The sequence below is a fragment of the Lepidochelys olivacea genome (assembly GCF_965140295.1).
Source record: "Lepidochelys olivacea isolate rLepOli2 genome assembly, chromosome: 5".
Classification (NCBI taxonomy): Eukaryota; Metazoa; Chordata; order Testudines; family Cheloniidae; genus Lepidochelys; species Lepidochelys olivacea.
Window position 1 is genome coordinate 101241132 of NC_140415.1, and position 22022 is coordinate 101263153.

The following is a 22022-nucleotide window of genomic DNA, read 5'->3' on the forward strand; positions in this document are numbered from 1 at the left end:
CTTGGAGTAGGGACTGATGCTTCTTGAATGTTTGGAAAGTGCCTAGCACATTGTGGATGCTACCATAAACAAATAATGAAATATAGGGTTTTACAATACCCAGTATTACTAGTCTGTACAGTACTTTTTAGGAATATCAAGGGTTTGACTTTCCACTGTGCCCAAGCTGTATGTGGTCACAGTCAAGAGAGTGTGCTGTCAGGGAGCTGATTGTGACTCCCTGATTCATAGCTGTCTGCCTCTGGCACAAATTAAAGTTGCTGAAAAGCAGCTGTACCTTATGCAAGGACTACACCAGTGGAAAGCAAATTTTTTTTTAAAAAAGCTGTAAAATGTCCTTTTAAGCTAACACTCCCCCTCCCCAAATGAAGGGAAAGAAGGAGGAACAAGAAGTACAATAGTGAATATAATTACACCACTATACAGAACCAACTTCTGGTTACTGTACAATGGTAACTAGTATATGTCTCTGTCTCTCACCCCTTTGTTACACATAGCTTGATTCAGTAACATATATGTACAAATTTATACCAGTAAAAATGCATATTAAGTAAAGATCCAGTATCGTCTCATCCAGTGGAAATTGGGACATACTGGAAGGAGAAAAACGTTTCCTCCTCTATTTCTTGTGTTAATGTAATCCTGGCTCTCAGTTATAATGAGAGTTCACCTTTCAGCTGGTACACGATTGGAACGATCATCTTTGAGGATTTAGTTGTACCTACCACTCACTGGAGCATGACATTTATTTAACAACAGGATCTATTTTATCATCCCGTATTACTCCTTTGAGTATTCACACCCAGAAAGGATTTTATTTGTTGTGTACAAAGAATGGCGGAAACAACTTAGAAAATGGCCATAATTTTTCTTAAGAGGCTGCATGGAAACATTTTGTCCCCAGAAGAAGGATGGGATCAGAACTGAATCGTAGAGATCCTCACTGGAAGAATCCCTTTAATCTAATGTAATGGTTTTCTTGCAAGCCCAGAGTCCGCTGGAAGTTGCTTTCAGTACAAGCGAGAGTGACACCTACTGAGAAGAGTCAGCCTCCTTCAGAGTCTGCAAAGATTCGTTTCTTCCAGTTGTGCAAGAGGAAGCCGAAATATTAGCAAAGTTTCCAAACAGCATGGGAGACAGACGCTTTGCTCTCTCTCCGGTTACCGTGGGGGAACTAGTCCATCCTTAGTGCCTATTTAAATTCCCATCTTCCTGCTTGAACCCCTCTGGACCAGTCAAACATATCGAAGCAGGTTTCTAACAAGTCGAAAAGCTATATTCAGAATGAGGGCTGAATTTCCAGCCGCCTATCAAGGGACCATTATAGTCCCTGTTATAAAATTGGAGCCGGGCAGGATCCTTACCAGAATTACCAAACGGGAGGGCTTGATGGGGAAGGATGCCCAGGCAGCTCCGGGTATTTTGATTTTCAGCGCACCGGGAGCCCCGGAATTGGGCAGGCTGGTCTCTAGAGGGTAAGTCAGTAGCTGAGCCCTCCCACTTGGCCAATTTCAGTGAGGAAGGTGAAATGCGGAAGTTTCCACCCAGAACTGTCAGATGAAAGTCTCTCTTTAGCCCTTGGTATGGTACACATCATAAACGCCCTGGGTGGAAATTACCAGCCTCTCCCCTCCTAGGGATCTTAAAATCCGAGGGACGCTGTCAAGCATGGCCACTTTACCCGCAGCTGACAGAAGGGCATTTGCCCTGAAAATCAACAGGTAAGAGACTTTTCGTGACCTCTAAACTTTCCGTGGCGGGGGTGGGGAAGGCAGCAGCTCTGCATGCGAGAAGATGAATGATTCGGGTGTGGGTTCCCTGTCCCACCGAGACCTCGGGCGTGGAGCCATCTGCACGCCCCTGATAGCTAAGGAGCTCTGCCAAAGTTTCCCTCCTATGGAGGGAGGCTCCGGCTCGGTGGGTTAAGTTTAAAGCATGTCTCTCGCATCGTGAATTTTGCTTTATAAGACAATGGACACCTCACATTTTAAAGTCTCGTTCTTGTTCACTCTTGGCACAGCAGTATCCTTGGCTAGACTCAACTTGTTTTGTTTTGTTTTGTCTCCTGAAGAAGCTCGCTCTAGAAATCCCCTCCCTGGAAAAACTGATCATTTGTGTGTGTGTTGGTTCTTTATTCACTCGGCATACTGGGTTTATTTTTCTGACAGGTAGGACATGTCAGATGCCTCACGTGGTTTGCTACTAAGGTTTAATTCCTTTGTCAGGACAAGCCCTGCGTCCGCTTGAAAACTCTGCTCCTCACATAGTGGGGTGAGGTTTTATATGTATGAGATCCCCTCTTCAGATGGAAGAGCCTAAATGGTTTTATGACTGTGATGATACTTTTGCAACACAAGGTTTTTCTTTATATGCAGTTAGTATTAAGATGACACCTAGCATTTTTCTCACATGCTGCCTTTTTATATTATGAATCACCAGAGGATTTAAAATGAAAAATGTGATTCTAATTTTTACCCTGTCAAGACTAACCTTAAACTCCACTATGCCATCCTTTTACTGCTAATCTTTCATTCTCATAGAGTTTAAACTGTGGCCTTTTCTCAGAGGCAAGTACTGATTGTTCAGCTGGTGTGTGTGTTATGGTAGCATTGAGAAATCAAGACATTTATTTTGGTGTTGTTAGGCTAAGAGAAAATACAGGGCCTCTTTTGTACAGCCTAATTATCTCACTACAAAAGCCTCAGTTCCAGGTAGTTGGTTTTAAAAACAAATTAACTGAGTTTGCCAATATGTCTAAGAACAAACAGGATAATGATTTTATTACTGACAGTGAGCAAGACCATCTCTGTGCCAGAGCGCCCCCCCACCCCAAAATGCATAGAACCCCACTTCCTCAGCAATTTGTCGAAAGAGATGGCGTTTACAGTTATTAAGGAAAACGATTATATTATCATACATATACGTCTTTCCCATGATAATTGTCCCATCACAAATTGCACATCATTTTACCTTTCCAAACCCTTCAAGAGTTCATTTCAAGTTGCTGGAAGAATATATTCTTTACAACCGTGTGGGATTATATTGAAAGATTTTCCAAAGGATGACTTAATCCAACACTCTTTTCTTTGGCAAATTTTCCATTGACTTCAGCAGGACCTTTGTTTGAGTAAGGAGTGAAGGACTGGGTCGTATTACAGTTTCTCTACCTTTAGGGCCAGATTCATCAGTCACTCTGGCTGCTTTTTGCTGCTTTTATACTGTTTACAGTTACTTTGTATTGCCAAAGCTGCTGAAGCATACCAGTGAAATTGGCCTTATGCATTATCTATCCAAGCCTCATTTAAGATTGGCTAAAGAGAAAAATTGTGAAATTAGACCAATAGTTTTGTTTTCCTTTTAAATTTGTCTTATAGTTTGCAGTGTCAATGCTGAATGTTTGTGTAGTGAAACAAACAAAGATTGAAATCCATCATGTTCTGAATCTATGATCATAATTTAACAATAATTAGATTTAGTTTACAAGCATTATTCAGGAATGGTTCTGTTCTATAGAGCTGACATATGTGAAAAGTGACGAGAATGGTAAAAGTTGTGTATATTTACTAGCAGAAATTATGTTCTAGTCCCCTCTTCAAAAGTGACAGATTACTATTATATGGACCAAATCCTATTTGCCGTGTTATGTGAATTATTCCATTGACAGTAGCACTTGGCTCTTGGTCTTCAACAAAAGCAAACTTCATGCACAGCAGCAATGTTCGCTTTTTTTTTTCAAGAGACACGGTCAAGATAAGTAACTGTAAATCAATGGGCTAATTCGTCAGCCCATGCAGCATAGAACATGCTCCAGCCGTGGAATTCTAATCTCCTTTCTTCAGGGTTTTGGTTTTATTCCTTCAAAATGAAACATTTAAACACAAATTCAATTTACCAGTCGTCTCCTTTCCCCTGAGGGGGCTTCTGGAAGGGCCTATCTGCTCCCTATTGGATTACTCTCTACAGGCCTCCTGTCTGGGAGTTAGGCAAGCCTCTCCTCTCCCTTCTTATTCCTAGCCTGCTCCCTGCAGCATTTTACAGGACATCTGCCTGAGAATCCTATATAACCTGGGTTCTTTCCTTTGCCCCAGGGTCTCCTGTAGGAGCCTACCTATTTCCTGCTTCTATCCAGCAGAACTGAACTACTTGCTGGTACTTCTTAATTATTTACTTTATTATTATTATTTATTTGTATCACTGTAGCACCTAGCAGCAGTGCTTAAAGTGTGCCTGCTTACAACAGCTCTCAGACGGGTGAAATAAAATTTATATTAAGCCCCCTCTGATTGGCTGTTTTCCCCACCTCCTGGCCTAGAGCAGCCAGTCTCCCCTCTGGAGGCAACACCATTCTCGCAGGAGGGACATGCCAGAAGAAAAAGCCCAGCAGCTCAGAATGGCTCCACTCTCTCCTCTCCTCTGCCCTTGCCTCCCCTTTCGTCCCCTCTTATGAGCAATAGGATGGCAGTTCTACTCCTCCCGCCTCTTCTTTCCCTCCCTGCAACACCAGCCCTGGGAAGAGAAAGAGGGGACCCTACTACAGCCCCCCAGGCCTGGGAGTGGGGACTGGAGAACCCCAAGAGCTCAGGAGGAGCAGAGGTGAGGCTGAGGGGGAAGAATTGGTGGGGCTGAAGTTGCAGGAGAGAGGTTTGGTGGAGGGCAGGAGGACAGCCAGAAGTGATGTCACTTTCATTTCTGTAGAAAGTGATTGACACCCCAGCTGCCACCATTATGTAAGCACTGCCTAGGGGCCCTAGTTAAGAACCAGGACCCAATTCTGCTAGATGCTGTACAAACAGAACAAAAAGATGATCCTTGTCCCCAAAGAGTTTGATCCCAGCATCAGCTGTCCCCCAGATGATCCGTCACAAGTGGAGGTACACCCAGTGGCCTTTTGTTTAAAGGGCCAGCCACCTCCTTACTGTCATGTAAAAAGTATTCTTTACCTATAAATATCACCTTTGATCACTAAAACTGAAAGTGTACTAACATTTCATTTCACTTTACACTATTTATATTGTTTGTTAAATATTTCCTTCACTCAGCTTTTAATGTTTGCACTTGTCTCACTTTTTACAGTGAAGATAGAGGTGTCTATTTTATAAATTATTTTATAATTTCACTTGTTGGTTTTCAGGCACTAGGACAGTGCAAGTCATTTGGGTTACAAACAGTGCAGGGGAACAGTTATCATGTTACAAGCAATGTTAATTTAAAACATGTCTCATTTTTATTCATTTCTTAAAATACCTTCAAACTTGCAAGCTTTGCATGTAGTCTGTATACATAAGCATGCCTTCCTGTCACTGTTACCCTAATCTTCCCTCCCCCACTCCTTTTGTTTGCTTGTTACCAGTCAGTTGCATCCTGTGCGGTCTGATCCTCCAGCCACTTAAGCAAGTGTTTAACTATACTACTCACATGCATAAAATTGCTCATGGCACATGTATGTTGCAGAACAAGGGCCTTTGATTATAACTTTTCAGGCCAGGGACTGTCTCTTACTATGTGTTGGTTCACACATAGCCAATACGACCCAGTCCTGCAATCACACCTTAATTTGCAGGGTAGGCATATCCAACCTCACCTAATCCAATTCAAATAAGGTGATCCAGTGACCTTCCCAGTTATACCAAGCTAACATCAAATAGCTGGGTTGACCAGGTACATCTTACATTACCTTCTAAAGTGTATCAAGCTTAAATAAAAGGGCAAAGATCTTTCTCTAAGAATGCCCTCAGTGAGTTAGTTCAAACTAATCAGAAGTTAGGGACATACTTCAAGAGCATGACAGCCTATCACGACTGCAGAGATGGAGCATACAGGGTAAGATGGTCTCAGAGACAGAACAGAATGCATCCAGTGTGCCTTAATAGTTGTGCCCTTGTGCCTATTTATGGGTTCCTGGCATGGACATTTTGCACTGGATTGCGTAAAACCATTTATTATATTGATAAACACAAGATATTAATTATCTGCAAGTCAAAAAGATATACATGTGTATTATTCCAGAACTTCTGATGCTTAGGCCAAGCTATTTCTTTTAATGAATTTGTATTTTTGTAATGAGAATGTAGTTAACAAAATTACAAAAAGATTCTTTGTATTTGGGAAGTGTACTAAAAATGTATCCTTCTGATCACATTTTATATTAAGGATACCTTAATATATGTGTTTTAAAGAACTAAAAATTATTGATAGATGTTTTAATAAATTGTTAGGTCAATAGGCTGGTTATATCCATGGCTTATAATCAAATTAATACCATCTACTGATGTTCTTATAGCCATCTATAACACATACTTCTCATGTATGTAGCATGCTTATAACATCAATTAATCTTTTATTAATCCTTTATGAACATAAATGCACCCTTAATATAAAGGGTGACGATTTAGCCATTCTCTCAATTACTTATACTGGCATGGCAGTGATAGGATAAATTACCTTTTTTACAGTTTATCAAATCTATCTAATAAATTAGTTGCACGAACAAGTAAGAGCCGAATGTGACAAAAAGGTTGTGCAGGATTGAGCCTGCATCACATGAGCTTTCTCCAGTGGGACTAATCACGTAAGCAAGATTTTCTCAAGTGAGTAAGGTTTTGCAAGATCATGCCTCTAGTTAGTTCATTTAAAGGCACTCAAATGTTAATAAATTTGAATGCATTTGAAATCCATTCCTTAAATATACAATACACAGTGGCTTAGAAAATCATTATTGAGCCTTTTTTTAAAACAGATTTTTCATTTTGTGAGCCTAATCTTTGCTGCTAGAAATGATGAAAAATACAGTCTAAAGTTGCCTGTTGTTATGGGAACAGACTGCTTTTCACATACTACATCTGTGAGATAATAGTGTTTTTGTATTTGGCATGTGCATCATCTACCACTAATAACAGATTAAGAATAAAATAGGATTTATATCCGTTTCATATTTCATATGCAACAGCCTTTCTATTAGTAGTTTCCTTCATTACAAAGGCCAATTTTCATTAGACTTTTATTTACATAAAAATTAAATATTATGGGGCTGATTCTGTAAATCTTCCATGTGAAATTACTTGGAATTCCATGTGCAGAGAGGCTGCAGAATAGAGATGTATCCTGGTTGTTAAATACTGAGTATGCTATTATTTTTGTTTTAGATCCTTTTGCCTCAGCTATAGGGGATTCTTGACAAACTATGCTAGGAATATCAGTTAAAAATAATTGTATACTACTATTTCTTTTTCATTCATTTTTACTTTTCTTTATTTCCTTCTTTTGTCACTAGGCATACTGGAACGTTTTCCCAAGAGGGGAAAATATGCATTTCCCTTTGCACATCACTGGTAGAGGCGCTGAACAGATCTTAATAGTGACTCACTTTTTTCCAATTATTTATTGAGGACTAAATCTTACAAGCCTTATTCACGTGAACATCTTCACAAAAAGCCATATGTCTCCCCCTTCCTCACAGCAAACCTTTGAAAGGACTTCTCTTTGCTATCATGGCTTTGTTGTCCTAGAATCTTCTGGGCTTGTATTTAAACAGGAACCAGATTATGCCTGTCCTTTATGGAGACGTGCAGAAGGGAGAGAGCACAAGACATCAATAGGAGTTGGGTGCCTAAATATCTTTGAGGATCAGGGCCTAAGCCATTCTCCGTCACACAGTATTCAGAAGGGTCAGTTGCAATTGCATTCACTGCACATGTGTGTATATCCAGACTGCTCCCGGGGATCATCGCATTGGTGGAGAAGCGCTGGGACCACGATTCTACCCCCACTATACCTCAGTTAGGACCTCTGGAGTAAGCTCCACCCCATGATATGCCTCTGTGTGCCTGCATTTGCTGCTCCCTAAGGCAGACTGTGTCTTGGGTACTTCCTGGGGGAGAATGCATCTTTACACCTCACCTCTTCCCCACTCCAAGGGAGGGATGTGCCTTACAGGGACTACTGAGCTTTAAGTAATTTCACCACAGAGGGAGTCAGGAACATTATACTAGGTGAAGTGTTGGATCACATCCAGTGTAAAAAGCTTTACAGATAACACAGCAAGCTTTTCAACTGTCTGTAAGGTTATTGTTTCATCAGCCCTATAGATAATAAATTTGCCTTTGTCAGTGTGTTTCTAATGACTAGGGAAATTAGTATGAGGCCTAGTGCTTTTTAATATGTTTTAAAACTCTCTTAATCATACTTTACATTTGCTTGAGGCACAATTTAACTGGCCATTGTGGAGGGATCCAAACCATGTTTTAGAAACAGGATTAAAAAATCATGTTTTGGCTTGGATCTCTACTTGAGCTAAAGCACATTTTAAACTCAAGGTTTGGCCCCCTCCACATGGCACATCAAACTATGTTATTACCCAGTTCTACCACAACCAAATTAAAACTGTGTGTTTAAACAATGTTGTAAACCTTATGCCTAAGAATCTCGCTACAGGAAAATAACAGTGTTATAGCTTTTTTTTTTTTTTTTTTTTTTTAATCTCCAGTGTGGTTGGGAAAAGACAATTCTGTAACCATGTTAAGGAATAACCTTTTAGCCTGTGTTTTAGTCTGTAGCCTATTATGTTTTATACACTGTCAATAAAATGAGTGATGATATGGATGTCCCTAACCCTGACAAAGAACTGTGCTAGCCCATGTTTCTTCATGCAGTGTAGATGGGCTCTGAATTAGCATGGGAGCAAGCTACGGAACGGACACCGAGTTGTATTTCTAAATTATACAAATATTATTTCAAGATTACCACCATAATCCTAATTGGTTAATTCAAATGTATAATGTTTAAAGAAATCTCTATAAGTATCTTTCTTGTTGCCACAGATGTGTTTATTTGGGGCAAGTGTCTGGCTTTTATAGCGAAAAAACATACTAGAGAGGTAACACATCATAGGAGGAAATTTGGTTGCGTCTGTTGTTTTTGAAGACCAAAGCTCAGGTAGGTTTGTAAGCGAACATTGCAGAATGCATATACATCACTGTGACAAAGTGTATAGGCACTCCTATGGCCCAATGTACAAGAGGTAGAAAGGTTCACTGCCTATTACATGGCTGGTCTAGGGTGGGACTATAAAAAGAAAGCAGAGGGACATATCCTCTTCCAGCTTTCTGAAAGCTAAAAAGGTGGTGGTTGTTGCCAAGTGATTTTTCATCTTTTTGAGTTAATAAAGGGAGCCTTGAGGAAAAGGACTTAAATGTTTTACCTTCTCTGGCTGGTGAATCTGCCCGTTGGTTTATAACCATATCCAAACAAGAAGATGTGAGAACAGCCACTGAAGTAAGTCAGCAATTAGGAGTACGTAGACACCCAGTCCAGTCATGTATCAGCGAAAAATACCAGGAGCAGCAAATGCAGGCTCCATAATGCAGATCCACTGTGGGCTGCTGAAGAAGCTACTGCAGAAAGAACTGTTTAGAATAAGAAGTAGCCATGGAATCAGAAAGCCACTGAGGTTCATTCAGTGACAGACATTACGAATAGATATTAAGTAAACATCAGAATAATCGTCATCTGCCAGGGAGTCAGATAGTTCTAGATATCTCCATTTGTTTGTTATAGTAGTTATTTGTGAAGGCTATCATATTTTAATTGTATTTGGGGTCTATTTTGTTTTTGTTTCTTTTAAAGAAAGAGGTAACAGTACCACTAGAATCAGTGGAATCCCTGTTGTGTGATAGTATTATTCTTTTCTATGACCCATGGCAGATGACCAGGGACAGGAAATAAAATTTAGTCTCTGACCAACAAAACTCTGTGTCACAGCATTGTGGAAAGTGTCATTATACCTTTTGATGACAGATTTCACACTTACTTTAAACATCTAAAGTACTTTAAGATGTTTATGCTGTAATTTATGGAGCAGTTCTTTTGTTTATGACATGGCAAACATTAATCCTACTCAGCAAAAATACATTTGTGGAATGAGAAAAATGTTAATCCCATCTGATGCCAGGCGGGAAGGTTTGTATTCATCTTTCTAAACATTTACTTCTGTTTTTCTGTGAAAACTGGTAAGGAAGCAAACTGTACATATTCCACATCCTCTGCCACTTTTAGGTTATATAGTAGTCAAACATGATAGTTTATTGGAACGGTTGGAATTATTTGCCATTTTTCCTCCTCAACTAGAAGTTTTCTGGTGTTAAAAAAACATACTTTAGACTATCATCACTAATGAAGAAAAAAATACTCTGGAAAGAGTTTAATTGATAATGTACCCACCTTCATGCTTGCCATCAAAAATGTAACTACAGTAAAATATGCTCAAATCAAAACTTCAGCTCCAATATCCTCAAACTTTGAACAAATTCAAATCCAGAATCTGCAGCTTCTTTTCATGGGCCTTTTGCAGAAAATTTAGGGTTGCTAATTTTAGTTGTATGTATTCCTGGAGATTTCATCACATGACATAATCTTTAATTAAAGATTAATCTTTAATTCCTGGAGACTCCAGGCCAATGCTGGAGGCTTGGCAACCCTAAGACATACCAGTCTCATGTGAGAGCTTTGTTCTTATTTTGGGAAGCTGCTTGTACAGCGCTTCTAGTGACCAAGGAAACTACTCCACAATGCAATCCACAACTGCATGATGTAATGCAAAAGTGTTTCATCGTTCCCTTCTGAAATCCCTGCAGGCTGGCTACTTCTCACATAGCAGGAGAAAGTGGCATGTTGGAGTGAGAGTCAGAGCAAAGGGCCAACTCTGCATGTTTCCATTCACAAGCTGGCTATTATGGAACCTTTGAGAGTCCATCATTTACTTCATTCTCAGACTATTTGAATGTACTTCAAAATTCATAGCACAACTCTGCCAGAATTGCCAGGATTTATCTGGTTTGGTATCAAGCCATGTAAAACCACTGAATCTGATATGATTTCCATGCAAAATAACAAAAAACCTGGGCCAGGTTCACTTGAAATTCAGATGTGATTTGCCAGAAGATTAAAATATCTGGTTCAAGTTTTGTCTTTATAGAAAACATGCCAGGTAAAGCCAGTTTCACCTGTTCTGGTTTGTTTCAGGTTTTGTAACAAAGGTCTTTCTCTTCTTTAAGTCAAAATCTGTTCTTTTCTGTAATGATATCTGAGTTCAACGGATCTCACTTGCTGTAGAAGTCCTTAGAATATCAAGTTTATTGTAACTAAGGCTGTAGGTTTAACTTGTACAACCACTGTCTTGAAACCAAGAACTGTGCTCTGGAGGAAATCCTTTCTCTGCTAAGATATAACATAAGTAGGCACAGTACCACTTCTTCCTCTGTGGTCTTTTAATCATCCGCTGCCCTGCTGCTTATATGAAATGTCTGCTTTTTAAATAACTTTTAAGAATAGGTTAGAAATTGAGGAACCACTCTTTCCTTCTAGACTTCAGTAATCTGTCACACAGCCAAACTGGGTGCTAGTATTTTTCCTTAGAGTGCAGGTGAACGTGACTGGATACCATATATTTTAGATCAATAACTGTGTAATCTGTGTTTGGTGATAAACATAATGACAACAGCAGCAAAACCCTTACCCAAAGTAAAATTAAACAGGAGTCCAAGCTTTCCCAAAGCTTGAAAGTGTTCACATTGGGCGTTTTGTTTGATCTTTGTCTGAAAATATAATTAGCTGCTAGTAAAAAATTGCATGCAAACGATTTAATTTTCCATGTTCTAATGAAATTATTTCCAGAGTCATCAGATAAAAAATACATTAAAGTCTCTTTGTAACAATTTATTTGTAAACTTAGGGCCAAATTCTGCAGGCTTTCTTACTCACAGGAGCATTCCCAATTACTCCAGTTTGTGGATAAATTATAGGTGCTGCTTTGGCTCCTGTAAATGTCAAAGTTAAAATTCATATAAACCATAATGGGAGAGAGATTGGACTCTTAACAGTGTGTGTGTGTTTGAAAAAAGTAGTGTCTCAGACACATATTACCTTCAGAAACAACAACCCTAACAAAAACCCCAACAATGTAAGCCTTTCTGTTTATTAATGTTTAATGTCACTCTGTTTCGATTGTAAGCTCTTTGGGACAGGAGCTGTGTCTCTCTATATATGTATACAGCACCTAGCACAACCCCAATCCTTACTGTGACCTTTGGGAACTACTGCAACACAACTATTAAATCATGATCAGTCATCATCATCATCATCATCACAGGCAATACCCAACCAATAGCGACTGTATAGTCCTTACATGTATAAAGATATCATGGTGCTGGGCATGATGCAAATCACACATTTGACAAAATGACAATCAAGTTTTACTTTATATTCCAATTACACACCTGCTTCTCACTAATTTTTAATGAATCAGCAACAGGCTTATACCCTCCTGTCTGCTTTCCAAATGACCAAAGAATAATAATAAAAGCAACTGTCCAAATTTGGGGGAAATTATTTTGTTTACAATAGTAGCCAACCCTATTTCAATGTCCCCCTTGGTTTAAAGCCACAGGGGAACATAAACATAGTAGCAGTTGCACCTTCTAAACTAGAATTGAATAATAGCTAAGGAAGCAGTAATAAAGCTGTCAGCCACAGGAAAACTGTATAAAGACCAAAAATGTGTCAGCAGAAACATCACAACAGGGATCCAATCTTGCTGTTCTGAAACAAATTGCAAGGCACGCCAAAAAAATGCCACAACTTTGAATACGCAAAATCCTGCCTCCTTGGGGAACCAGGGTCAAAGCACGGCAGGGTCAAAGCACAAATAATGTTCTTCCAACTCCTATTGCTAATCTGTGTAATAGCTGATTTGTTTTAGCTGTCCCTGTGGCTTTTGAAGTGGCCTTGCTGTTATTACAGCCAGTAGGATACATCCGTTTCATTCACATGAATGGTATTGTGAACTCCTCCAAAGATGCCATCTGTAAAAGAAACATGATACAGAATGGAAGGAAAGGTCCCTTCCCCTCCAGAGAAAAATGTCCAGACATGGGTCTTTAGTTAGTAGCGAAAAAGAAGGACTTAATTCCATGGACTGATACTGATTGCCAGATTTAACGTCTGAGTCTTTTAGTTACTTCTAAGCTTTGGTAGTAGTCTCCCTCTCCCCACCCCCCCGCCAAGGGTAAGGTGGGGGGAAAGAGAGAGAAAAAGTTTCAAACTGTTAAGCTAATTGTAAATTTTACAAAGTTGCTTTTATTGCAGTAGCCTTTTGTTAATGCAGTCCTTGGATTTGCTTTGAAAAACTTTTTAATGGTATAGTTTTTGTATCTGGCTTGAAAATAAACACTGAGTGGAAATGCCTTGTGTTTCTGCTGGATGAAATATTGAATAACAAGAGTAAGAAGTCCAAAACTATATTCTCTGCCCCAGTATGGAACTACATTTATTTTGAGCTCAGATGAAGTTGTGAGCTGGAATAAAATGTCCTTGTACTCTCTTTATAATAATTTTGTTGGAATATGTTTCTGGATTGATAGGAAGCTGTAGACAGTACAAGTATGCAACAAATTAAAAAGGAGCATATTGTCATTTGCTTTATGACATACTAAATCAAAATATTAGCCTGGGTGTAAATGAAGGCACAAATATCTTAGAAGTTGTTCTGATAGAACAGTTGAGGACTCATCCTTTTGATTTGGTTAGACTATGCTGCTGACAATCCAAGATTTTCTACAGAAAGCAATTTAAACAGCCCAGCAACAAGCAGAGAGGCGCCCTAGCTGCAAATTTTAACTTTGGATCCAGATCCAGCTTTCCTATGGGATATGCATATTTAATGGTTTAGTTCAGAGTCTTATTTATTCAAAAGTGCATTAAAGGAACTTTTGATCTAAGTTTTTTTGGTAAACTAGTATGAGAGAACCCAGAAGCAAGCACTGAATAATAAGACTAGATAAAATTGGATTAATTTTTCTGGTACAGGTGACCTATGTATATAATTTTGTATGTTGTTTACATTTTTCAGTCACATTGGGGTAACAGATGAGCTTTATTAATCACAGATCCCATTTTTTCAAACAAAAATAATTTTCCATTCAAAATTAATGCTGTGTGAAGTCATTCAGGAATGATCTAATGTGTCCAATTCCATTTTTACATCCACTTTTACAAGTTAATTTTATGTATTTACAGGCAGTTTGAGAACAGAGGTGCATTAAACTGAATCTTCAAGTTTCATATAGCTCCTTGTTTTCCAGGAAGTGCCAGTGTACTGATCACATGAAAAACTGTAGCTGAAAAAGTAAATACAGTAAATGCATTCCTTGGCTGTTTTCTCTCCTCTAAACCTAGCAAGTAATAATGAGATTGGGAGACAACATAAAATGTTGTTCTATACATTTAATACCTTAAACACAGAAGCCACCATTGCATGCACAAACAAATCTCCTGTACTACCTCATATCCTTTGTGCTTGATCCACAGAGTATGATTTTAAAAATACACAAGCACATGGACCAAGGTGACCGAATCCTGAGTCTTCAATTTGTTTATGTGGTAGGGAAATGTGGTTGCTCTTTCCCCCACACTGCCAGAAATAGTTTACTTAAAGTTAATTTGTGTGTATGTTATATTCCTCTCCCTGAAGAACAAGCAGCTAAACTGGAGTGCTTAAAAATTCTGAGTGCATTGAATGACTGGCATGTCTAACCACGGATGAAAATGAAAACTGGCCTTCTGCCTGAGTTTCCTACTAACTAGCTGACAACATAAAGATGAGGATGATGTTCTGTCCCAGAGTTCTTCATCCATTTCTGTACAGTCTGCTGCACCCCATGCTGACTTTGGGAAGACGTTGCACGACTGTCCAGCAATTAAAATTCAGTTGTCCAGTCTGGGATTTTTGTTCCCTTCCTAAGCAGAGTATTTCTTAACCTGATAGACCCTGAATAAGGCCATGACAGAGTGCAGAGGCCCGATCTGAGCAGCAGCAGACAAAGAGTGAACTGCTAGCCCAGATCAACCACACCTATGAAGAAGGAGGTAATGAAGCAGAGCTGTGGTACCTGAAGGCCAGATTAGAAATTTAGAGGAAAACCAGGGAACTCTGTTAAAAGAAAATACTTCCATTGGTAGTGAGAAGGGAAAAGAATCTCTGAGATAGATTTCTATGCTTTGTAGCTAAAGAGCTGGGTTGTAGTCTGACCTGTTGTGGTTCCGCCCCCCGCCCCGCCCTGTTTACTTTCTTCTCTAGCAGAATTTTTTGTTTGTTGCAACCAGAGAACTCTCAAACCTGAGAATAAAGCCACAGAAGAGTTATTTTAGTAGATGATTTGCTTCATCGCTATTGGACAAGCAGGTCCATTCCTCAGATTAACAAAGGTTTAACATAAAGTTAAGCATAGGCAACATGTTTGGGTTTTTTTACAGAAAATCATAAATGGATGCATAATTCTGTTTAATGTTACTTTTCTTACAGAAAGTAGGAGAAGCCAAACCAGTCAATGTATAATAATAAAGATTTTTTCTGCTGTATTTTATGGACACCCCCTCCCCGCCCCGGTGTAAATGCATATATACACCCATCCTTTGAGAGACTCCTTCTTTCCCCCTTTTTAGTTAACCTCTTTGGTTTTTTGTAGCCAATGAAGCTCTTTCAGAAGCCTGTTCTCAATTCTCTAAGAGTACTGGCTGGATAGATAACTTGAGTGATAAAAGTTTCTCTCACCAGTTCCTCCAATTAGATAGTTGCTGATTTCCTTTGAATGATGTCAACTAAAAGGTGTATACAACAGACACTTACCTTTAAGACCAGCTTTTCTCTATTTAAAAGTTTCCACTTTCCAGCTGATGAAAGATCTCTGTGAGCTTAAAAACCATTCTCTTCTGCTCTGTTTTATATTTACTCAAAGTTTTGTACTGTACCTCTGACCACCGTGGCACCACAGTGCCTGCTGTGTTCTTTTCAAATCTGTCTTTAGCAGATCCAGTTCAAAGGAGGAAAACTTTGACGGGTAGATTTTAGAGTGAAATCTTAAGAATCTGCTACATACGTTATGTGCAATTGTATCTTTGCTTTAAAGACAATTCATTATATTACTTCCTAATATTGATACAATGATTGTCCATATACAAAAGCATATTTCTCTTACATGTGATTAGTCTCTAGCACTTTTTTTGTAGCGCAGACTAATGTGCCTCAGCGGGGGATCACTCAGCCTCTCTCATCTCATCCACAGTGCAATGAACTAATTGCATTACCATTCCATTGTGGGCCTCGGAAGCTCGTGGCATATGAATGTTAGAAGTTTGAAAATGGCTTGTTCATTTCTAATACTTTTGTTTCTTTCTTGTTGCGATTGGTGAATTTTTTACCTATCAGTTGCTAATTAGTATTTTTGCTTTTGAGAGTGATTCAAGACATCATTTTGCCTTGCAATTGGCTTTCCATACAACTGTATGTGGATAGAGTTATTGATGAGTAGTGATTTTTCTTTTGAATATCTTCTCTTAGACATCTTCATCAGAAGATTCTCCCTCTTCTGGGCACTTATAGCTGTGATCTGCCTGTCCCTCATCCTACTTATGTGACTGGTACTACCCAATTTGGAGAGCCACTTGTTCTCCTTATGCTGTGAGCCTGACCCAGAGGTCCTTGATCTTGCTGGGAATCTACTGATTTCAGTGGGCTTTGGCTGCGGTTTTATGACATGAGCATAAAATTAAGAGACGAGCTATCACCATTTTAAATTATTGCTCAAGTGAACTAGGTCAATTAGGAGTGTCCAAGAGAGGGTCTAAAATATTCTAGACAGAGAAGGTAACTTGTTTTCATTTTCTTTTCTGTTCCATTATATCATTTAGGCCTAATCACTAACCTAAATCATGTTCTAGCTCTGATGCCCTCGTCCTGCAATGAGCTCCGCACCAGCAGTACTCTCTGAATGTGGCCCATGGGCTTAATTACACTTTAATAACCTGCTGTCTGTAACCACAATTGCACTGTTGGTTTAAGAGTATTATACAAATTGTACACTTTGTTTAGGAGAGGATTTAGCTGCGGGGGGGAGGGGGAGGGGTGAACTGTTAAGTCACAACTATAATGAGCTGTTTGGAAAAATTGCTGCAGGATTGCATATACTACTTGAAAGTCAATGGGCCCCTGGGAAAATTCACCTGGTGTAGGAGCAGGGACTGCTCCAACCCCCAAGTGCAGCCAAAAATGTCGGAGGCCCAAAATTGGCATAAAGCTACCTTTGCTTTCCCCCACCCCTCTCCTTTTCTTGTGGGTTGTGCCTACTGATCACTGCAACATGGAATCTGACCCAGTGGGAATTTCACCTCTGAATTTAGTGACAGCAGAATCAAGCCTTATGACATTTTCTCTACAGTCAGTTGTCTCATTGAGTACTACGCAAAAAACCAGGGACCAAATAAGAGCACGGCACTGTTATTGCCATATCTATATGTTTGGGGCCAATTCTGATCTCAGGAATGCTTGCTCAACTACTAGTGGCTGAAACTGGTCCTGCAAATGGTTCAACACATGGACACTTGCACCTGCATGGAGTCATTTCTATAGGATCAGGGCCCAATGGAAGTTGAGTTTGTGTATATCTAAGGGTAAAATCTGGCTCTTGTTTTCTCAGTGAGTGTCGTTGTAGATCTAGCTAGCGAGCAGAGTTTGTTTGCAAAACTCATGTAGTACAGATATCCTAGTGCACAATATTTTTAATTTAGCAGAAATAGTTAAATTCGTAAATGAAACAAGATATACTATCTACTTCAGTATCTAAAGTTTATTAAATTGAACCAGGCTTCTTTACTTTATCAATTTCCTGTAAATGTATGTAATTTTTTCTTCAATATTGTAGTGTTCCTTTTCAAATTTATTCCTTCTGTTAGATAGTGAAAAATCTGTGGGATCAAATTAATTTAGGGTGACCGATCGTGTGTCCCATGTTGGCTGGAACAGTCCCTTTTTAAGCCCTGTCCCTGCCGTCCAGAGTTTTTTGGAAAAAGTGGGCATTTGTCCCATTTGCTCTTTCCAACTTGCTCAGTTGGCAAAAGCAAATGGGACAAATGCTCACTTTTGTCAAAAAAGGTGGAGTGCGGAGGAACGTGCAGGGGACAGGCCGAGATCGAGCGGGCAGTGATGCTAGCCCCAGCCTCATGCGGGGGGCAGACAGGGCTCAAGCGAGCAATGATGCTAGCCCCAGCCTCGTGCTGTGGGCAGGCAGAGCTCGGACAAGCAGCTCAGGCCAGCCCCATGCACGGGCGGGTGGGAGAAAGGGATGGCTCGGGCTAGCCCCCTGCGGTGTCCCATTTTTCCATTGGGGAAATATGATCATACTAAACGCATTGCCTCTTGTAAGGGGCATAACTCCTCTGAAGGCCACGGAGTTGCATCTGCTTACACCAAATGGTGAGTTGGGTCCTGGTCTGTGCTCTTCTTTTCCCTTTTGTAGCTCAGAACAATGCCCTGTTCTAGGGGCCTAATCACCCCACAACCTGTATAATTTAGAGACATGTTATCCCCTCATCTAGAGTGACATCTGTTTTTGGAAAACATTTAGCCATAGTCTGCCAGCAGATGAATGCTGCTACAACTTTCATTAATGTCAATGAGACTCGTGTGGTATGCTTCACAGGGCAGAACCTGGCCCATTCTCTTCAAAGGAAAATCCTGGGTTCAGTAAAACTGAGACTTACTTCATGCTGTGAGAGACACATGATCAGAGATTACTTGTAGTGGGAGATGAACTGGAAGAAAATCGACTTGCTATACAGTTTTTGTTCTCTTTTTAAAAGTCGCACATATTATCTTAAACACACCAGACACTGGAAAACCACGGATTTCCCCTACGTGCCTTTTTACTGATGTTTTAAAAACACTTATTTCTCTATTGAATCAGCTCAAGAATCCCTCAACATTTTGGCTGGTTAAAGCCTTGTAGTGCCAATACTGAGTAAGAACATATTTTTTCTGTGATATCTTTTCTTCCTGTTCCATAGCAGTACTTCGGCTTTTCAGGGCTGCTTTTGCTCTGGCTGTAAACATTGTTGTTTTTAGAGTCAAGCAAAGTCTCGGTCACACTTGACAAGGACCCTGAATTAACAGCTGCTTCACAGGCAGCTGGGGACTGGAGAAGAGAGAAGAGAAGGTGCAGATTGAACAGGGAAGCCCCATCTTGTTGGATCTGATAAGCCTGATTATCAGATGGCTGAAGAACCCAATAATGCTCACTAGCATTAGAGGAAGGAGTGCTGGGGAGAGAAGAGCCTTCTCAGTTCACCACATCATGATGTTTCCCTAACCCCGTGCAGGTTGTCCCATATAACAAAGAACTTTTCTGATTCTCCTCCAATGGGAGACTGGACTACCTAATTTCCTTTAAACTTGAGACCTGTTCCAAAGCAATAATGCTGTCTGAAGTGAAGCCAGACCCTCCTTTACCACACTTAAATATAACCCTACCCCAAGGAAAGCCTTCTATAACCTGAAAAAGGAGAAGAGCCCGACCCTGCATGAAGTCCACTGGGGACTATGCTATTTCCAGTCTGTTTGACTTGGAAGAGGTTCAGATACTATAGTGATGGGTGGCAGCACAAAACTGTAACATAGATAATGTAAACTGAAACACTGAGGATCAGGTTCATTGCTGATATAACTCCAGTAACTTCAGAAAAATTACACCAGGGATGAATGTGGTGTGAGGGAGATTAAGGGCCTGATTTTCAGAGGTGCTGAACACTTGTAGCTCCCACTGATTTCATTTGGAGTGGTGAGTGCTCAGCATCTTTTGAAAATCCAGTTCTGAGCTCAGCATCATTCAGTGAGTCAGTTGCAGAGCTGGGAATAGACTCATGGGCTCCCAATATCCTGCTTTTACCACTAGACACTCTGGACTCTAATGGATCCTGCTAAATATCCCATCCCATGGTCATGTGACAATATTTTCTTGATTTCTCCAAAGAAGTTATTGTGGGGAAGATTTTCAAAAGTGCAAATGGCAATTAAATGCCTCACTCCCATTGACTTTCAGTGGGAGTTAGGCACATAATTGCCATCTGCACCTTTGAGAATCATGCCCCGTGTTCCCAAGGTAAAATATGTAAATAACCAGCTTCAAAACAAAAACAAAAATTACTCAATCATTATTATGTATTTTTTTTATTTATTTCCTGAGCCTCATAGAATATTTACCAGGAGGTTATTAAAGAAAGTTAATGCAATGAATCTGATTAGTGGATTGTTAACTCAATGGGTTTGATTGGCTGACTGTACTATCAATCACCTTGGGATTTTCAAAAGCGCTTGGCATTGACCTATCTCTGCTCTCATTGAAATCAATCAGTGAGTACTTTAGAAAATCTCACTCTTATACATTCAGCTGATACTCTTATTAAGACTACAATGTTCTGGACTGGTGTTTTTGTTTCCAGGTGCTAATGACAGCACGCCGTGTTATTGATCTGAGCATAGGATTTTATTGTTCGGTCAGTGGAGTCTTGTCTTATTGCTTTTTTTGGTCCATGAGTAGCTCATTAAAAATGTTTTCCCTCTGTGGTGGTCCCTCTCTGTTCTCTTGCTCTATAGTAGTTACTTTGCTCTATAGTAGTTACTTTGCAGGACGGAATTTGCAGACTGTTATTAAATATTGCTACTCATGTTCCAATTACACTTGATTTTGGGTCAAATTCTTCTTACCAGTTTATATTTAGTTTCTCAGTTCCAAGAATTTAGCTTAGATAGCACTATATCTATTGATGGGCGAATGAACAGAATCCTGAGAATACAGGACTGTAAACGTTTTATGAACAATTCAGTGAAGGCTAACACTTGTTACAAAGCAAGAGGAGAGCAGGGAATAATCAAAATATGGTTCCAAACATTAGAGTACATCATTAAGCTGCTTAAACTCTAGGAAAAATATTTGATTATCTTATTTGAACCTCAGATATTCATAAATGTAGAGTTGAAATTAACCAGTGTGTCCTTAACATTTGTTGTCAGTTGGTTTTGAATTGTGGACAACTACTGCAGTACATTTAAGTTTTTCTGTTTTAATTAAAGGCATTCATCAGCAGAAATAAGGAAGCAATTTACCCTCCAACCAAGTGTTGGACAGTTTTGTCTACGAAGTATAAGCGCCTCTGGCTCTATTCAGCTGGTAAGTACAGAGATTCGTTTTTTATGTATAGTTTTTCCATCTATATTGATTTATGTTTTTAGGCTGAGGTCACTGAACTCTTCTTGGGGGCTGATCTTGCTTTCTGCTGCCCTCTGCATAAGGCTGTAATAGAACTACTGCAATGTGAGCCGAGGCACCTGTTTGTTTGGAACGATTGTCAGTGATGCCCAGGGCCTGAGATCGAGTAGCATAAATCAAAGGAAATAAGTGACTGTGCAGATTGTGGCTTTTTGCTGGAATTGTTTGAGCCCTGCCCTGTAAGCACATATAGGCACAGAGGTGTGTGTGCTGTGTGCTGACCGGAGGTGCTCTGCAAAGACGGGTGCGTGCCAGAATAAAAAGGGGCATTACGTGACCCATATGGCATAGCTCAGCGCATGATTTCCTACACTTTCATAGCATGAAGCATTTGGCACTTATTGGAAAGAGGACTGTGCATTAGTTGGACCGCTAGGTAACAAATTTTGTCAACATACTTCAGTTTCAGTGCTTTCTTCTCTTGTGATTTTCTGTGGATAGGTGACCATTTTCTTGTATTTATTCCTTATTGTAAATTATTTGACAAACAACAGCAGTTAACCTAATGTAGGTTGATTGTCAGCACCGGGTTTGGTTGTGTTTTGGATGCACTGAGGTAACTGAATTACTCCAGCCTAGGTTTCAAATACTTAGCCATAGAGAGCAAAGAGACAGGACTGGATGTTTAGCTTTATACTATTCCATGTTAGAGCCTTTTCAGGAATGTCTTCAATGCCAAATACTTAACGAGGGAATGCCTTCCAGATTTGACTTCTTCCTACATGTGCTAACAACTGACGGGCCAAATTCTGGCCAGCTCTCCACAATGGGGGTCAGACCTGGAGGCCAAAAGGTATCTCACCTCATGCTCCTATGCAGGGACTGTCCAGAATCTTGAAGGGCAATGTGATCCCTGCTACCCGCAAGTGTGCTAGG

The 22022-nt window shown here is 39.9% G+C and overlaps 1 protein-coding gene across 1 annotated transcript in view; it reads left to right on the forward strand.

The window, feature by feature from the left end:
* Positions 1-1567: 1567 nt before the first annotated feature.
* The window catches only part of DOCK8 (dedicator of cytokinesis 8), a 138434-nt gene continuing 117979 nt past the window's right edge, over positions 1568-22022 (forward strand). The window contains exons 1-2 of the mRNA XM_084629548.1: positions 1568-1721; positions 20951-21047. Coding sequence (XP_084485674.1) covers positions 1669-1721; positions 20951-21047 — 150 coding nt within the window. The 5' untranslated portion in view covers positions 1568-1668. The remainder of the gene's footprint in view (positions 1722-20950; positions 21048-22022) is intronic.